General features: G+C 44.4%; 1 protein-coding gene across 1 annotated transcript in view; it reads right to left on the reverse strand.

The window, feature by feature from the left end:
* Nucleotides 1-13,848, reverse strand: part of Itpr2 (inositol 1,4,5-trisphosphate receptor type 2) — a 394,656-nt gene that overhangs the window by 275,739 nt on the left and 105,069 nt on the right. Inside the window, exons 12-16 of the mRNA XM_029478274.1 lie at nt 11,837-11,936; nt 11,293-11,453; nt 6,323-6,464; nt 3,097-3,393; nt 912-1,054 (exon numbers count right to left, since the gene is read on the reverse strand). Of these exons, the coding sequence (XP_029334134.1) occupies nt 912-1,054; nt 3,097-3,393; nt 6,323-6,464; nt 11,293-11,453; nt 11,837-11,936 (843 nt within the window). The remainder of the gene's footprint in view (nt 1-911; nt 1,055-3,096; nt 3,394-6,322; nt 6,465-11,292; nt 11,454-11,836; nt 11,937-13,848) is intronic.

Raw genomic sequence — 13,848 nt, forward strand, 5'->3', positions numbered from 1 at the left:
GAGAGAGAGAGAGAGAGAGAGAGAGAGAGAGAGAGAGAGAGAGAGAAAGCCATAAGGACATGCAGCAGACTGCCTGAAAGCAGCAGCCTCCATGAGCGTCAGCAGCTCAGATCAGCTGAGCCACAAGAAAAACCCAGTGAAATTTGTCAGAAAAAAAAAAAAAAACAAGTAAATAATTTTTAATAAAGAACATTTCTTGACAAAGGAAAAGTTATCTGCAGTCACAAAATTTAAACTGTTACAGAAGACTGAGGTTGGAGTGTGGAGGGGTGTACCAGGCACAAGGTTCCCTCCTCATTACCACAAATAACTAGATAAATAATTAAATAAGTAAAAGCTGTGTCACCAATCATTGTTTTTAAAATGGGTACTGACACTCTTGCAACTGACAGAACAAATCCAAATTGAGTTTTTAATACCATAGTAATGTAGAATTTCCCCAGCCTGCACAAGGCCCTCTGATTCTCACCAGAAGCCATAACTATCAACTTTGGGTAAAATAATAATAATAATTGTTTAAAAGCACATGATTGTCTGACTCTTCACTCATAGGGCGTGAGATCTGTGCCCCCATTTGGAGGTCCTACATTGATCTGAGTTGTCTTTGTGTTTGACTAGTACTAGAATAACAAGGTCTTCCCCGATAAATATTATCAAAAACTTAGCACACGTATCCGTAAAGGGCAATCAAATAGGGTGATATAATAGCTCAGGTTATTAATTACAGCCAGACACACAATAACTATCTCATTGTGGCTTCATAAGTTCTGGGCTCTGTGTGGGAGGCTATGGATGTGGCTGTACGTGAGAGAGAGAGAGAGAGAGAGAGAGAGAGAGAGAGAGAGAGAGAGATGCTCTCTGGAGATCACACAGGATAAAGGACAGAGGAGAACAAACAAGCACCCTCGTACATGTGGACGAGTGAAGTGGGACCGAGGTTAGAGACAAGAGCCAACTGCAGATCAGAGAGGCTAAAAAACTGACCTGGGGGCAAGGACAGAAAGGATGTGAGACCAGCAACCATGGGAGCACTGGGAGAGATGCCGAGCATCACCTGCAAACAGCCCAGAGAAGCAGAAACTCCGTGGGCACCAGGCCCACACAGGGTACACATACATGCATAGAGACAGGCAAAACACCAATATACATAAAATAAATATATTTTTAATTGTATAGAAGAGAGAGCCAGCTTGGTTAGATGATAATTTTTCATTTAAAAAAAGGAGAGAGAGACACAGAGAGAGAGAGAGAGAGACACACACACAGAGAGAGACAGACAGACAGAGAGAGAGACAGAGAGAGAGACAGAGACAGAGAGAGACAGAGACAGAGAGAGACAGAGACAGAGAGAGAGACCTTGTGAGTTGTGGGCCAAAATGTTATTTTAGCAGTGTGAGAGAGAGAATGTCACTGAGAGTTTTAGTAATGCATTATTTACAACTGCTCCTTATTCTTTTTTTAATGGTGTGTGTGTGTGTGTGTGTGTGTGTGTGTGTGTATCTGCATGTATATCTCTGCACCACACGCATGCAGTACCCACAGATACCAGAAGAGGGTGTCAGATGTCCTGGAATTGGAGTTACAGGTGGTTGTAAACCCTCATGTGGGTGCTGGGACCTGAGTCAGTGCCCTAACCATTGAGCTGTCTCTCCAGCCCTGCTCCTTGTCCCTCATACTCACTCCACTAAGTCCCAAACCACGATCACTTGCCGTCACTCCTGTGTGCCAGCCACACATTCATATAACCTTAGAGCAAGGAGTATACCCTCCTTAGTGACAAAGGCTCTCCATTTCTGGGGGTTTCTCCTTGGAAATGCACCTCTGTTTCCATGGTGAGATAATTTGCTGATTAGAAAGTAGTTTTTGCCTTGGGCAAAATATACCGGAACACATCTACTCCCTGAACGTGATCTTGGTTACACAAATCTAATTATAATCTAGGCCGCCTTTTGTGGCCTTTCAGAGTGATGGCTTGCTGTTGGGCAGCCAATTGACTAGAGTAAAACTCTCCTGCAGTGTATGGCTTTAAAGCTACATATTGATTTACATACTTTAACCACCAGAGCCACACTTCCAAGATGAGGCCAACTTTCAAGATGTTGATAAATAATTAAATGAAATTAGAGGTACTATTGAGTTCTCTAAATACTAATAAACCCAGACACAACATTAAAGGCCTGGGTTAGCACTAAATCACACATGAACTCTTTATTAGAATATAAAGGGAAAAAAGATAAAATACAAAGCTTTCTGCCTACATTTTAAACCCTTGTTTCTATAAACCATCAGAAAGCTGCTTAGCATAGTTACCCTGGACCATCTCTTCTCGACCTGTGGGTCACGGGCCGTTTGGGGGTCTAGTGACTCTTTCACAGTCATTGCCTAAGTTCATCAGAAAACACACAAATTTACATTACCACTCACAACAGTAGGCAAGTTAGAAATGGGGGCCAGTGCTCAGTGGACTTCTCTTTTCATTTAGTTCTGGGCCCACCACCTGGGGCAGAGCTGCCCACACTCAAGGTCTTCCATCTTCAGGTAAGACCTAGAATTCCCCCCGGCAGACCTGCTGGGAGGTGAGTCTCCTCCGTGATTCCACCCAGTTCAAGCTGAGAGAGAAGACCATCTTCACGCTGCTTCTTGCTGAATGTGAAGCAGTTTTCTTTTTTTTTTTTTGGTTTGGTTTGGTTTGGTTTTGTTTTCAAGACAGGGTTTCTCTGTGTAGTCCTGGCTGTCCTGGAACTCACTCTGTAGACCAGGCTGGCCTCGAACTCAGAAATCTGCCTCCCAAGTGCTGAGATTAAAGGTGTGTGTCGCTACGCCCTGACTGCTCCACACACATATACAGTAGACTGTGGTCATATCCACACACATATACAGTAGACTGTGGCCATATCTGCCCTCCACTACCCTCTCTTTATGACTCTCACTCCTGATAGATCCCACTTCTTCCTCCCAGTTAGTTCTATTTTTTGTGTGTGCAAGCCTTATGTGGGTAGCTACATCTGCTATGTGTTCATGAACGCAACACCATGCCATACCCAGAAGATAGATACGCACATCCCACCTTCGAGTCTAAGTCCTAAGAAAGAACACCTGCTTATCTCCACAGTCCTTATAGGTGGCTCTATGAGCTGCCACATAAAACCCATCCTTGCAAAGTCCAGTTTCTACCTCCTCCAGTGTGCACTTTAACAGCCCCCAAAGCCCACGCTGAGGCTCCAGACCCACCTGGTTCTTCCTGTAGTCCTGCTGCGAATGCCGCAGCACACGGTAGCAGAGACGCAGCACATACTTGTACGGGGCGTAGCGCTGGTCGCCCAGGTCCTCCAGCCTTAGCATCGAACCTTCTCCAGCCTTCTCCTTGAAAGGCGCTTTAAGGATCCCAAACACCTAGAGGAATAAAAAAAAATATCCTCCTGTTTTGATGGACACACGCGCACGCTTTGCACCATATTTGCATTTTTAACAGATAACACAGACTTTAAAACACTGTAGAAATGTGTGACTGGAATCAATGCAAAGGCTCCCCACTTCCTGCTTGGTGGGGGAGGACATTAGTGGTTGCCAGCCTTGGGTGATGAACACGAACAAACCAAAACCCCCTGCTTGCAAGAGTACCCAAAGTCAACAACAAATCCACTGCATCTATATCATGATTGATTTTATTTAGAAATTGTATTTTATTAAGATGGTAAATACTTAGGTGTTTGTATGAACCTACACAGAAATATTCAGATGAATTAAAATATGTTTTCTATATGTTTTTAGTATTCTGTTATTGTTTTTGGTAACTTCCCCAAATTAAAACAATATAAAGGACATTTTTTTAACCTGAAATTTACATCAGGTAATGGTTTCCAAATGTCACTCTCGCCTTGTTCTAGGTAAAAGGAAATAACTCCAAATACATATGCACCAATACCCGTGATTCTAAATACATGAAATTCTCTCTGAGCCCCTTCACCCCCTCAACCCTTCACCGTTCACAGTATGCAGATAAATGGCCACAGGAATGAATGCATCAACAAGAAGCCACAAGAGAGATTCTGGAGATGTCCCCACACCCACACACCCCATCTCTCACAGGGAGCCAAATTCTTGCTAGGTCAGGGAGCATGGGAAAGAAGTATGAGGAGGTAGCCCTGACTGCGGAGAGAAGCCAGCAGGCTGAGAACGTTCTCCGAGAAGGATCATGTGATCAAGGCCATGAGCCTCGAGACAAGAATTCAACGTGGAAAGGAACTGTCCCTTGGAGTTCATGAAATATGACCGTATGTTTCCAGGAGACTTTTATGTTCTCAAATTTCTTTTTGCAATAGGTGTAGATTATTTCAGGGATCCACAACTGGTCAAAATACAGTGACTGCATGGCCCTGGGGTGCCCAAGTCTGATTAATACAACTGCACACATCCTCTACACCTAAGGCACAGAAAGTCACAGAAGAGGAGGTGGGAAGATTGTAAGAGCCAGAGACTCTTGAGAGTCTGCTGTGAGATTATGCCTTTTATGTGTGACCTATGAACTCTAAACAACACAGTTGCCTGAGCAAGATCAGTGTAAGGACAGGTCCAGTTGACATGTAAACTTGAATAAGGGAAATTCCACATGACCCCGCCCTCAAGAGAAGAGCTAGAGGTGATATGGTGCCTGCTCCAGGGACCAGGTCCCACACAGGTTGTCCAATACCAAGTGGTCAACACCAGACACAAATGAGGAACGCTAAGTGAGCTCAGTAGGCTGTATATACATATAAATAATGAACTCCGTAGGTTGTGTACACATATATATGTATATACCTATAATAATGATAGGGGAAATCATGAATTTGGAGGAGAGAGAACTTGGAAGGGGAGAGGGTGAGGCAGACGTAAGATAAATGCAGTCAATATTTATGTATGAAGTTCTCAAAAAATAATATTATTTTTGAAAAGAAGAATTTTATGTTCCCTAGACCTTGAATTATTCTGTATTTATATTATGAAATAAAAAGTTGGGCACAACAGTTAATGTGCTCATAACTCACTCAAGGTCCTAAAAGTCCCTGAAATCAAATGCTTTCTGGAAACAATTTACTGCTGTCAGAAAGACTTTGTCCCTGAGACCTGGGACCTTTACTTTATTTCATGAAAACACTGTTTCCAGACATTCTGTGGATCTCAGCCACACTATGTCTTCAGATTTCTTTTCCCAACTCAGCATGGAATGCTAATTACTGTTAATTAATTAGTGCTATGATTGGTATGTCTTTAAGGCTTTTCCTTGAGGCCATAAGTAGTTGACACAAAAGCTAATTATTTTAATCATTATTTATTATATTTATATAAAAATATAATTTGATATATTAATAAAACAATAAGATGTGTAACTGCAAGAATGTCCATGTGCAGGTTACTAGGAAGCTAATTAATTTACTGGTACATTGAGAGCTCTGGACCAGACTCACATGCCTACCTAGTGCAGACAGAAGCAGGTGGAATGGTCCCAAAGTCACCTGAAATTCCAGTCAAAAGTTTTCCCAAGGAAGATTCTGCAGATACTCTGACCACACTAGCATTTGGGGATATGTGGTGGATGCCTCAAGGCTGGCCCCTTAATGGTCCCTAACTCCCAGAATTCTCTCTGACAGTGATTATAAAATTGCTTTCAGCCAATCGCACAGAACTGATGGATGTGATGGTGTCTGCGATAATGTCTTAAAGACTCCATAGCTGAGCCTGGGTCTCTCCCCACTCTCTGGATCACTCCTCGCCTTTAAGGGGAACCATCTTCCTTTGGAGACCAAAGCCCATCACAGTGAGGAAGGCACAGCAGGAGCTTGAGGCAGCTTTCACTGTATGCACAGCCAAGGTCAGAACAGCAATGCTGTGCTCAGCTCTTTCTCCACTTTACAGTCCCAGATCTCCACCCAGGGGTGGGTGCTGAGGGAAGGGAACGGCCTAGAGTTAAAAATGAGTCTTCCAACATCAATTAACCTATAGGCAGGTTCAGCAATCCATCTCCCCGGCGTCTGTCAAGCCACAGCTAACACTAACATTCACAGGGAGGCAGGCAAAGTTGTACTAAACTCTATGAGCAATCTGGGAAGTAGATCTCCTCCCAGTCCACCCTTGAGATGACAGTCACCCACTTAACACCTTGACAGTCCCTCTGTGCAAGCACCATCCCACAGAAGCAACTCTCACACTTAAAACTCACAGGAGCTGGAATAAGTGTATTCGTGTCGTTTGTTACGCAGCAAGGCATGACTGATACAAAGAGTTCACTGATGCTGCAACTCAAAACATAACATATGCAAGTTTGGCATCTTAAGCAACTCACCTGTGCCAGTATATTCTGTTCCCTCATTAGTTTCTGCCGTTCCCGGTTTGGCTTGGTGATAACCACATCCAGAACGTCCTGCCCGTTGTTGGTCACGTCAGCCACAAAGAAAATGAGGTCTTCCAACAACTTAGTCACAAACCTATCACACACACACACAAAAAAAAAAAAAAAAAAAACTGTGATAATTTTACACCATTAAAGATTAAGTCTAAGAACAAAAACACTAAGAAAGCTAAACCCTTTTAAAACATATTTAATCAATAAAATATAATGTCGAATGCAATTGCTACTTGCCTGAACTTTCACAGTATTTCCCCCCACCCTCTACTCCAATTCCAACTCTATCAATTATTTGTAAACAGTTATTAAATAAAATCCTGTGAGTCTCAAGGACCAGTGGGCTGGGGAGAGAATACAATTGTGAGTTAATGTCTTCCAAACACTGTTCTTAAAACAACCCTCTGACAGACACCAGGCGATGTCACCCTCTGACACACACGACATAGCAGGTTGGAGAGAGCCTGGAGCCAAGTGGCTCTCTGCTCAGTGTACATTCAGCTTGAACATAAATCTTGGCTCTTGCTGGACAGAACTGGAACTGGTGTTTAGACATGAAAGGCTCAACTTTGTCATGACTCTTGATTATTCCTGAAATAGGTAATAGTTAGCGGGACAATTGGAAGAGCATTTTTTATATATTATTCTATAAAATCTTATTTATTTATAAATATTACATTATTAATGTTTTATATTTATATATTATATATTATACATATATGTGTATAAATTGTATATATAATATATGTATGTGTTTTATATATACATAATATATAAAAATATACTTATATGTGTATATCTATGATAAGTGAGACCTGGCTGGAATCGTTATTTAGGTCTGATATCGGTTCCCTATCAGAGATGAGTAGCTGTCTGTTCACATACTCCTGAGAAAAGCCATGCAACAGACTTCCTGTCAGATTTAGCAAAGTTAGATAAAATATATATTATGTATTTTTAAAAACGCACACCTGAAAATAAAAAAGACCACATGGGTCAAGAACAAAGTAAGAGCCCGGAGCAGCAAATGGCGAACGCCTTTAATCCAGCACTCAGGAGGCATAGGCAGGGGCAGAGGCAGGGTGAGCGCTGAGTTCTAGGCCAGCCTGGTCTACAGAGCAAAAGAGAGTTCCTGGATACCCAGGCTACACAGAGAAAGCCTGTCTCTCGAAAACTGTGAGGACACAAACAGAGGCCCCCTTGCAGGACCTCAGAAATTCAGAGCCCTGCGTGAGCTGCAGCTAGGCAGGCACTGAAGGGACCTGAAGCACACAGAGGGAGCCTCCCTGCCTGTGACCACATGCCTCACATACCTCCCTTACCAGAGGAGACTGCAACATTGCACCTCGGTGTGGCCTGGTAGAGAGGGGGCAGGCGTTGGCTGTGCCACAGCAGATAGAAAATGAATGAGCTCCGAAAGAAAAGACAATATTGTTCTACCTAAGAGAATCCTGCATAATTAAATCACAAAACACGGAGAAAACTGACATTAGAAAAGACAGCCATCAAGCTAAAACTCAGAAGGTTGATTCGTCGCTAGTAAAACCCAAGTACCAAAGCCATTCTAAGTGACACTTAAATGAGTGTGTTGTCAGTCCTCAGCAGATAAAGCAATTACCGCAAGAGAACATAATTTAAAATGGCAGATGTGAATGAAGGGTGGATGGGTGAGGCCAAGAACCAGCAGAAATCTGAGCGATAAAAGTATACAGAAAATTACCTACATGCAATTATAAGGCAATACCAAAGGGACACAGATAACAGCGTACCTAGATTTTAAAAAGCAGATTATAAAGAGAAAAGGAAGTTAAAGAGGCCAAGATCATTATTGAGTACACAGAACTCAAGGACTCCCTGGGCTATGGGAGGGAAGAGGAGGAAGAAAAAAAGAGGGGAGGAGATGGGGGACCAAAAGGGAAGAGGGAAAGAGGGAGGGAGAGGGAGGAAGGAGGGAGGGAAGGATAGGGGCCCAAGGAGGGAAGAGGAACAGAGGGAGGGAGGGGAGGAGGGAGAGACGCATCGTAGTTTACATGACGTGTTTATAAGAACCACCACTCAGCTCTGTTCATTGCATAAAGACATGGTGCTCTTCTTAAGGTGCTGGCTTTGGAAGCAAGTCTAGCATGGTCTCTGGCTGACTGGATAAACACTCTGTGACTTAGCCATGTTCCAGGTCCCTAGCTGCATAAGGAAGTAGGCCTAGCTGCATGAAGAAGTAGGCACAACAGCTTTTACCTGTGCAGCGCCCCAGAGCACACACTGCATGGCCAGTGCCTGGCACATATCGAGAAAGCACGAGGTCTCACTGAATTAGCTGCATCTCTGAGGAGCTGTAACAGAGGACCCTCCATGGACAAAGCAGGTCCCTCAGAGACTGCAAGAAGTGTGTGCCTTCTCAGGCTCCACACAGCAGTTGACAGCTCATGTTCCCTCCCTCCCCATGATGCCCTCCTAAAACTCTGTTTTCTTGGCACAGTCATGCATGATACAACCAGGAAATTCAAATGAAAATATATAAGGCTAAGGAAGATGAAGCCTGACACAGGAGCTGCACCCACGGAGTCACTTCCTGGGGTGACTAAAGGAACTCACGGGGAAGAGAGAGATCCAACCACACGGACTCCTGGAAGCAGGCCTGCAGTGTTCTCAAATCCTCCCTTTGACCTTGGTTTCAAATAAAAAGAATAGCTAATAATAACTGCAGTCTCCGTTGGGGGGAAAGTCAGAGTTGTCAGTTATTCGCAGAATGAATTTTCTATTGAATTCTAAAGTTGAGGGACTAAGCCGGTTCACTGCTCTGACTGGCAAGCATGGACTGCATCTGGATGAGGGGTGACATCATCAGAAAATGCAACCTCCCCGTTCTCAGGTGCAACAGCTTAGCTGTTGTTTCTCACTGAAGCAGCAGAAGGACAGGCAGGGGTTGGGGGGAGTAAAAAGGTGTGATCCAGAGACACTCCGGTCCTCAGTCCTCCTGAGGCAGATCTGGAGGAGTTGGGTTCCCCCTGACAGGAAATGGAGAAAAATGGCCTGTGGGAGGAGGTACCCAGAAGGGCTGAAAACCATGAATGGGAATCTTCACTCGGTAGATACTTCACTTTACCAAAAGTCTCAGAGAAGTACGGTAACTTCCTGTGAACGTGGGAGACAGGCAGAAACAATTCATTGAGACATTCCCATCTGCACAGTGAGATCCATGTCTGCTGTGAGCTGGCTCTGCCCTTCAATCTTCTGTAGCTATAAGAGTGGCCAGTTTCTGCTTCAGGCCTTGCTTTACTGGCCACCACAGGGTGGGCATAAAGACAGGTGTCAAATGAAGGTTCCACAAGGATGGTAAGAACAGACAGGAAGCTGAGTCCCATTTGACTGCTTGTCAGCATAGCAACAATGTTTAAGTAAGAGGTGAATTGTATGGTATATGTCTAAGGTATATGATATAATGTATCTAGAATGTACGCATTTAGTGACAGAACACTCAGTGTTATGGCACTCATCCATCCTGTTTCCTCCCTACCCAACCCAGTGCTTGTTAGGTTCACCCATGCCATCACACATACATATAGTTCATTCCTGTTCCTGGCTGTATGGTATTCCACTCTATGAGCATAGTACTGTTTTATTCTTCAACTATGATAAACACGGATAGCCTTCAGTTTGGGTTTGTTTAGAACAAGGCTGGACATTTTTGCCCTTGTGTTCTGGGGCTTATTTTGGACAAATGTTCAAGAATGTCCAACTGAGGGATGAACCAGTGAGCCAAGCACCTGTTTCTCTGACTTTACCATCCCTGGCTGGGCTGTTTAGCAAGAAGCCAATCATCTCAATGGCTGTAGGTGGGAGCTCTGGTATACATGGCCAGAGACTCAGCAAATACCTCCTTAACTGTTCAGATTCAAAGTCTGCAGCATATCACAAAGAGAAGAAGAGGGAGGAGTCTATACCGTGAGGTCATGGGAAACTCCAACTGTCAATCACGTGGCTGGACCCCCCACTCACGATTTATGTGATTTTACCCAGGTAGCGCTTAATCTCCATTTCCTTTGGCCAAAATGGGAACAGCTATTGAAGCTTCACTACATGAAGGCTTGGGTTTGGTTTTCAGATTTCTAGCAGCCATTATTCTTTTTCTCACACCTTTAAAAATAAGTAAGTTAGGAATCAAGAACCCAGTTTCTCTGGGTGAGTGGCTCAGGCAGAGAGCATATGAAAGTGTGTAATATGTAAAAATGACAACACAAAACTCAAAATCCAAACGTATTCAAGTATGTCATGTGATCCCTAAAAGCTTTCAAAATAAGAGCAGAGAGAAATTTAAAGCATTTATTTTCAAGCCAAGATAAAATGGGGAAAGTAAGTATACCATCAGACAGTTTTTGGTTCAGTTTGTTTGTTTGTTTGTTTTAATGTGTGTGTTTCTGTATATGTGTATGTGCATGTGAGTGTATTGCCTGTGACGGCCAGAGGAGGGCACCAGGTCCCACAGACCTAGAATTGCAGGTTGTTGTGAGCCATCAGGTGTCTCTGCTGGCAAGAATTCTTCACTGCTGAGCATCATCAGATGTGAGGCTGCTACTATGGAGAATATTCTAAATGTTCTGTTAGAGTCATCTGGTTTACTGTAAGAACTAATTGACTGTGTTGGGGGTGGGGGGTGGGTGGCAGTGGTGGTGGTGGTGGTGTTTGTTTGTTTGTTTGTTTGGGGCTTTAGGTGATTTTTTTTTCATTAGTTTTGAAGGACAAGGTCTCGTGTAGCCCAAGCTGGCCTTGAACTTGCTATGTAGCCGAGGATAACCTCGAACTCCTGGTTCTCCAGCTTCTACCTCCCTGCTGAGACCACAGGCTTTTATTCCCAAACTCAGGTCAACAGTTGGACACCTAATGACTCAGAGTCACATTTGAAAGCCTCTCACCTCCTCTCATTCTGTGTGATGCTGCCGTTCTCCAGCTTCTTCACCGTGGTGGCCAGCACTTTGTTGGCATCGTTGGCAAAGTCCAAGTCACGGACCTCAGACAGCGGGACGCACACAATGGCAAAGGCTTCTTTGTCTTCCTTGGTCTGGCAGGTTCCAATCTGCAACATGTGTTTCCATTAAACTGCAAGGTCTGGAGACCGAGCTCCTCAGTACCAAGACGCATTGGGTGGGGATGGATGAGACAGAGAAACACTAACTCTTGAACACAGCATCCTCAAGGAAAGGCATCAGGGACGAGATGGCTCACCACGCAAGATGGCTCACCACGCCCATTTCCTGCACTGGAAGAGTGTCTCTTTCACATGCCCTCCCTCTGCCTCAAATACTTTCAAGTAGAGAAGACGTGCCTGGAATCCTCTTGTACCTTTCCTGATATCTGTACCTCTCCCTCCCAAACCACAGCCCTGCTGCAGCCCCTCGAGTCAGAGACCGGATGAACTTTCAGCCTCCCTGAGTTCTCTGGACCCCCAGCCACACTTACTTTCAACATGACAGGCCTCTCTTCCTCTGTGTCTATGGGGATGGTGGTGCTTGTTACCCAGGTGTTGGTGCACAAGTGCCTTAACCGCACGTAGGAGTTCCTGAAAGCAAACGATATAAAAACATGTAGCTCTGGCGAGATGGTTCAGAGGGCAGAGGTGCTGGCCACCCAGTGATGGGGACCTGAGTCCAATCTCCAGGATGCACATGAAGATGGAAGGCAAAGACCAACTCCATATAGCTGTGCTCTGACCTGCACACACACACACACACACACACACACACACACGCTGTCAATTAAAACCATTTGCATATTGACATATTCAACCGATCCATCTGTGATATGGACACTAAGTGTCTTAAACTAGCAACTGTCTAGGGATCCATCTGGAATAAGAAATAATCCCTGGATTCAGGCTGCTTTGGAGCACACAGCTTCACTTCCTAAGCCATTGGCATAGCCAGAAACTTTTTTCAAAAATGCAAATCCTAAGACCTCACTGGTCTACATTCAGACACTGTGGAGAGTGGTCAGCAAAGACTAGCGTTTATTCTGTCCCCAGACAGCTACTAACCAAAACGCGTTTAAAGCCCCAAATCACGGAGTTGCTGTGGCCGTTGAAGGCATAATGCAAGGCAGCCAAATACATAAACCATTCTGAGTGGCTCGACGGGCACATACCCAAGACGAGGTGAGCAGTGAGCTGCATGGTCCTCTAGCCCAGACCTCATGCCATAAACCGCATCCTTCTGTGTCCAGCTTAGTGGCGCTTCCCTGATTTCTCTGGTTTTATTGCTAATCTTGGTGTTTAGTGTAAAACCTCTGACCCTGGCTCCTAAGTAAGATAACAGCATGACTAGAGAAGAAAATGATTGTCAGGGTTACAGCGAAGAACGAAGCCTGCCAGTGTGAATAGGAAGACACCATCAAGAACCCACCCCTGTGTATGCCAAGTTTCATTTAAATCTGTGAATATCCATGCGTGCAGTGCCTGTGGAAGCCAGAAGAGGGCAGCAGATGCTTTGGGGCTGAAGTTATCAGATGGTTGTGAGCCACCCTGTGTGGGTGCTGGAAACTGTGCTCAACTCCTATAACTGAGAGGTTAGTCTTACACAGTCTTAGCTAATGGCTCTCTGACCTCAAAAACAAAATTGTTTTAAAGAAAACCCTGTGGTGGGTAAGCTTCTTGGGTTGTGAGTTTTACTCTGTTTACCACTAACTCAGCGTGAAGAATCGACAATGTGTACCACATATGGTGTCTTTACCAAACACATGCACAAGCCTGTGTGCTGACTGCAGGCACATTCCAACCAGGGGCTCAGAGAGGACTCACACTCTACATCAGCAATGTTTCTGTATTTGACTATTTCCTGAGTCAAGTGTAAAAATTATCTATGTGGGCACCACAGCGGCAACGTCACCTCATTTCATGGTGCCCTCTACCTCATTCCAATTATTTCTCCAACAAGAGTGCACAGTGCCTATTAAGAGAAAAGGCCTATTGCATATTGTTCAATGTAAAGCTAACACATTTTAGGACCAAACAGAGGACTTGACATCAAATGCTTTGGGGAAACTCAATCATTATCATGTTCTTGCTAGTTCATAAAAGCAGATCAAACACACAGTGAGTTACAAATGCCTACCATGGCAGGCAACTAACCCTTGTCCAAATAACCAGAAATGCCTCTGCTTTAGCACCCAGAATTCTCTAAGTAGGGGGTGATGCCGCCTACTGTGGCTGTCTTTTCTCCTGGGTCCTGAGGTCTGGAAAGTGAGGCCACCATACACGCACCACACACTACATAGTGGCCAGTCCCTCTATTTTGTCCTTACGACTTTTCAACACAGGTGAGTTTCCTTTCTTCAGAGACTGTGTGGGATGTTTAAATGATGCATGGCTTCCATGGGCTCCTATGTTTGAATGTTTAATCCCCAGTTGGTAGAACTGTGTGGGAGAGATTATGAGCTGTGGCCTTGTTGGAGGAGATATGTCATTGGAGATTGGCTTC

This window comes from Mus caroli, chromosome 6 (assembly GCF_900094665.2).
Source record: "Mus caroli chromosome 6, CAROLI_EIJ_v1.1, whole genome shotgun sequence".
Classification (NCBI taxonomy): Eukaryota; Metazoa; Chordata; class Mammalia; order Rodentia; family Muridae; genus Mus; species Mus caroli.